The sequence below is a fragment of the Oncorhynchus nerka genome, linkage group LG15, assembly GCF_034236695.1.
Source record: "Oncorhynchus nerka isolate Pitt River linkage group LG15, Oner_Uvic_2.0, whole genome shotgun sequence".
Lineage (NCBI taxonomy): Eukaryota > Metazoa > Chordata > Actinopteri > Salmoniformes > Salmonidae > Oncorhynchus > Oncorhynchus nerka.
In genome coordinates this window covers 76350796-76356387 of record NC_088410.1, presented here as the reverse complement: position 1 = coordinate 76356387, position 5592 = coordinate 76350796, and the positions used below count along the sequence as shown (strand labels likewise).

The 5592-nt window shown below is 45.9% G+C and overlaps 1 protein-coding gene across 1 annotated transcript; it reads right to left on the bottom strand.

The window, feature by feature from the left end:
• Positions 1 to 609: 609 nt before the first annotated feature.
• On the bottom strand, positions 610 to 3826 carry LOC135559845 (uncharacterized). The gene is made up of 3 exons (XM_065000726.1): positions 3821 to 3826; positions 1195 to 1301; positions 610 to 1138 (listed from the first exon to the last, which is right to left on the bottom strand). Exons 1-3 carry the CDS (start codon positions 3824 to 3826, stop codon positions 610 to 612), a joined length of 642 nt encoding a protein of 213 aa, XP_064856798.1.
• Between the last annotated feature and the right edge of the window lie 1766 nt (positions 3827 to 5592).

The window sequence follows — 5592 nt, the reverse complement described above, 5'->3', positions numbered from 1 at the left end:
TACATCAATTCCCATCAATTTCCATTATTAAAGTGGCTGGAGTTGTCAGTATGTTGGCAGCAGCCACTCAATGTTAGTGGTGGCTGTTTAACAGTCTGATGGCCTTGAGATAGAAGTTGTTTTTCAGTCTCTCTGTCCCTGCTTTGATGCACCTGTACCGACCTCGCCTTCTGGATGATAGCGGGGTGAACAGGCAGTGGCTCGGGTGGTTGTTGTCCTTGATGATCTTTATGGCCTTCCTGTGACATCGGGTGGTGTAGGTGTCCTGGAGGGCAGGTAGTTTGCCCCCTCCTCTGGAGAGCCTTACGGTTGTGGGCGGAGCAGTTGCCGTACCAGGCGGTGATACAGCCCGACAGGATGCTCTCGATTAGAGAGAATGATTACCAGCTGCCTCTAATTGCGACTCATACAAATCACCAACATAGAAAATAAACCTAGAACCCCACATAGAAAATATAAACTAGAACAACCCCTAGTCACGCCCTGACCTAATCTACCATAGAAAATAAATGCTCCCTATGGTCAGGACGTGGCAGTACACCCCCCCCCCCCCAAAGTGCGGACTCCGACCTCTAAACCTGAAACAAAAAGGGAGGGTTAGGGGGATGTCTAGTGTCGGTGGCGGCTCTGGTGCAGGCCGAAGAACCCGCTCATCCAACGATCCAGCCAGGGACCCAGGCTGAACACTGTGCCTGGACTGGACCTCGGTGCAGATGAAGACTCCTGCCATGGAGCGGGACTGAACGCTGTGCCTTTACTGGGCACCAAAGCCAAAGAAGACTCTGGCCTTGGAACTGGACTGGATGTCGTGCTTAGACTGAGCATCGGCGCAGGGGAAGGCTCCAGCCATGGAGCTTGAGGTTCCGGACCGTTGACCCTCGCAGGAGGTTCGGGACCATTGACCGTCTCAGGAGGTTCCGGACCATGGACCGTCTCAGGAGGTTCCGGACCGTGGAACGTCGCTAGAGGTTCCGGACTGGGGAACGTCGCCGGAAGCTTCGGACTGGGGAACGTCGCTGGAAGCTCTGGACTGGGGAGGCGCACTGGAAGCCTGATGCGTGTAGCCGGCGCAGGTGGCGCCAGACAGGTGACACGCACTTCAGGGCGAGTGCGAGGAGCAGGCACAGGACGCACCTGACTGGGAAGGCGCACTTGAGGGAGAGTGTGAGGAGCAGGAACAGGAACAGGACGTACCAGACTGGGAAGGCGCACTTAAGGGGGAGTGCGAGGAGCAGGCACAGGACGTACTGGGCTGTGGAGGCGCACTGGAGGTCTGGAGCGTAGAGCTGGCACAACGTGTCCTGGACAGATGACAACCTTCACACGGCAAGTGCGGGGAGCTGGCACAGGACGTACCGGGCTATGGAGGCGCACTAGAGACACGGTGCGTAGAACCGGCACACATTGTACCGGAACTTTAATTAACACACTTCTCAGGACAAGTACGGGGAGCTGACTCAGGTGGCACTAAACTGACAACACGTTCCTTAGGGCAAATACCATGCATCCTCCACCAACTCAACAATCCTCCCATTTCTCTCTCCTCCAAATTCTCCCTCTTCTCCCAGACTGGCTCTGATTCACACCTTGGCTTCGCCGACTGCTCCCCCCCAGAAAAATTATTGGGGTTTCTGTGGCCTTCCTCCCCGACGTCGTCGCTGTCCTCTCATGTTCCTAAGCGACTCCCGTCAAGGAAGGCGATCCTGTCCTGCCAGGATTTCCTCCCAAGTCCAGGATCCCTTCCCATCTAGGATCTCTTCCCAAGTCCAGGATACTTCCTCCTCCTGGGCACGCTGCTTGGTCCTTTGTTGATGGGAAATTCTGTCACGTTCGTTAGTATAGACGGACCAAGTACGTAGAGTTCCACATATTTATTAGTCAGTGAAACTTAGAAAAAACAAAACATTAAAGAATAAACTAAACGTGACGACAATGCAGTGCGAACAGGCAACAATATCCCATAACCCACAGGTGGAAAAAAATTATACTTAAGTATGATCCCCAATTAGAGACAGAGATTACCAGCTGCCTCTAATTGGGAATCATACAAATAACCAACATAGAAAATAAACCTAGAACCCCACATAGAAAATATAAACTAGAACAACCCCTAGTCACGCCCTGACCTGCTCAACCATAGAAAAGAAATGCTCTCCATGGTCAGGACGTGACAATGATTCATAGTATTATGCTTCTTTCTCTCAGATTGCTTTTTGCACTGTAACAATAAAGGAGAATTACAGGGAGAATTAACTTTGGCAGTTAGGGTAACTAACGACAATGGTTAGGATAATTTATGTAGCAGGTTAGTTGAAATGGTTTAAGTTTTGAATAAGGGTTAGGAGAAGGGTTAGCTAAAATTACGCGACTTTGAACACAAAACCTTTGGATTGGATTACGTCCACCCATCCTCCCCGACCAACCTCCCTGCTTTCATTTCTGTCTGAGGTAACTAGACCATTAGTAGGTATCATACATCTTGGAGGTGCTCAGAAATACATAAGGATGTTTTGCATAGCTCTGAGGCCAGGCAGTGAGTTGGCATTTTTTCTACCATGCATGACTGCTCAGTAAGACGTGTCCTGTTGCGCATCACCTTGTGGTCTGTCTGCTAAGCTGTAGCTCATCCCTCTGGCAGTTTGAGACAATCCCATATTGGGCTGCTATCTGGGGCAGTGGGAGGGATAGTCATGCCTCCTCTTTCATCTGAGCCTGGCTGAGGTTGACTCTAGCCAGCATGAAGCTCCCTGTGCCGCTCTCCCTCCCCGTCTGCCCTCCTATCCCTCCCCAATGGGAAACGTGTCAAAGGCTCCTCTCCCTCTACCCCGCCAAAGAGAGAATCTACTTACCACAACAGGCCAGACACATTCCCAACATGCACCACCCCAGCTGGAGAGTCTGATGCTCTTTCTCCCGCTCTTTCTCTCTCTGTCTCTTTCTCATTCTCCCCCTCCTCCACTGATCAGGGGCCCAGAAGAGATATACATATGCCCTCTATCTCAGACAGCTCAATTGCATACAGCACCCTAAACAATCTTAAAACCAGGAAAGAGCTGATTTAACTGAATGTACTGTACTATAATCATTTAACAGACACCCTATGGTAGCCATGGACCATTTCACAAGATTTACAAAATGCACACATTTTTTGCATCCACAATTGGCAGATAAAAATAACTAAATTCTCCACATGTTAACACCTGCCAACCGGCATTGACACATGTACCCACTTGTGAAGCCATGGTGCCCTCAAACTCAAGTTACAGTTCCACTGCATTTTTTTCATTGTTCCCCTCTAATCGGGGACTGATTTAAACCTGGAACACCAGGTGTGTGCAATTAATGATCAGGTAGAACAGAAACCCAGCAGGCTCCGGACCTCGTAGGGTAACGATTGAGGACCCCTGCCATAGTGAGTAGTACCTTCATAAACAATCAGCTTTATTTTGAATGTAATTATGAAATATGATATTCAACAAATCATTAGTAATTACAAATACTGTCTTAAATGCTCTTAATCTTATGACATTTCAGAGGGGAAATGTTCCTCCTTCAAGCAGAACTTTTTCAGTAATCACACTTGGAATTTCTTGTTTTGATAATTAAATCAATACAAATGATTGAAATATAGAGAAAATAGGTAGCATAAAGAGATGGGATTACTGGCGCTTTTAATGGTTTACATGCACTCATTTAACAAGGCAGTTTCTCACCTCTCTCGCTCTTCGAGCCTCAGGAGGGCATGGACATCTGGATGTGTTTACACACACGCACGCACGCACACACACACACACACACACATGATAATGAAAGGCCTTACCTTCATGTGCCGTTAGCACGTAAAATCTCCCTTGGGAAAATGCACAATTAGCAATTATTGTTGGTGCACAAAATCCAATTAAAATGTAATTACAAACACTTTCAGGATTAACAGTATTGAAAGTAGCTATTTGGCTTTGAAGACAATAAGCATTCACATTTGCCTTGTTAATGTAACTCTATGTTTCTAATGTTGTATTTTTAAATACCTAGATAGGCCTGCTGTACATGCACATGTGCAAGGTAAGCCAGGTAGTAGTGAAACATTACACACCAACCAATATCATACTTTCTACTTACATGTTGGGATTTTCCTCCAGATGTATTTCTGTTGCGTACAGCTGTAGATGAAGTTTATAAAATCTTTTACATTTCTTGCATTTTTGAAGAAGAAAAAACATGGTCAAATCAGAAAGACATTCTACATTCAAAATATTTAATGTCCTCAAGGCAGGGGTTCAAGCTTGACTGTCTAGTGGAGATAACTCTCTCTCTCCCCCACTCTCTCTCTCTCTCTCTCTCGCTCTATCTCTCTCTCTCTCTCTCTCTCTCTCTCACACTCTCTCTCTCTCTCTCTCTCTCTCTCTCTCTCTCTCTCTCTCTCTCTGTCTGTCATTCTCTCTCTCTCTCTCTCTCTCTCTCTCTGTCTGTCATTCTCTCTCTCTCTCTCTCTCTCTGTCATTCTCTCTCTCTCTCTCTCTCTCTCTCTCTCTCTCTCTCTCTCTCTCTCTCTCTCTCTCTCTCTCTGTCTGTCATTCTCTCTCTCTCTCTCTCTCTCTCTCTCTCTCTCTCTCTCTCCCCCCACTCTCTCTCTCTCTCTCTCCCCCACTCTCTCTCTTTCTCTCTCTCGCTCTCTCTCTCTCTCTCTCTCTCTCTGTCTGTCATTCTCTCTCTCTCTCTCTCTCTCTCTCTCTCTGCCTGTCATTCTGTAAACAGAACCTTGGTTCAACCTTACATTGTTCTTGCACATAAAATCATGTGGTTAGAGCTTTTGAACCAAATTCCTAGACCGATCCTTGTTTTGATAAGACTATATAATGTTTTGCAATGATTATGATGTGTTAGCTCTAATTAGAAGTATTCCTGTTGATATTGAAGCAAATTGTAGTGAATGATGTTGAATTTAAATTATAGTGGTATAGCAGTCAAATGTTTAATAATAAGCTGTGTCCTTCAGCCTGAAGCAGCATATCGTCTAAGTCAAGATGCATTACATACACAAAGTACAAACCACAGAGGGGTCTGGTGTGAGTCAAACAAATGTCTTATAATCAACAAACAAAATGACAGAATGATTTATGCCATTTAATTAACTTTCTACATGTAGTTCCACAGGCACATGTAACTAAAGTTGTTTGCTTGATAGTGTAGTCTTGTGCAGGGACATGATCTTATTGAAGACCTAAAGACTTGCTAGCTAACCCAGGCTCAACACCCGGTAAGTTAAACCAGTGTGTGAGAATGACATTATAAACTTGATGTCTTTGCTGTGGAAAGTAAGGAAGGTAGCCATGAATCATGCCACCACCTTCCCTGCAACAGCCGCCTCAACTCAATTCAACAGAATTCCACACACAGGTCCAAAATGAGGGTAATGAACAGATAAATGAATAATGATACTCTATGTTAAAGAGTTCATAATTTGCATATTTTGTTTCAACAAGTGCACAATTGTAACGTGGGAAGTAGATGGATAGGCTAATTGTTCCACTGGAACAGGTGATTCGAAGATACAATTAAAACTAAAGAGAGAGAGATACACTTGTATTGCCA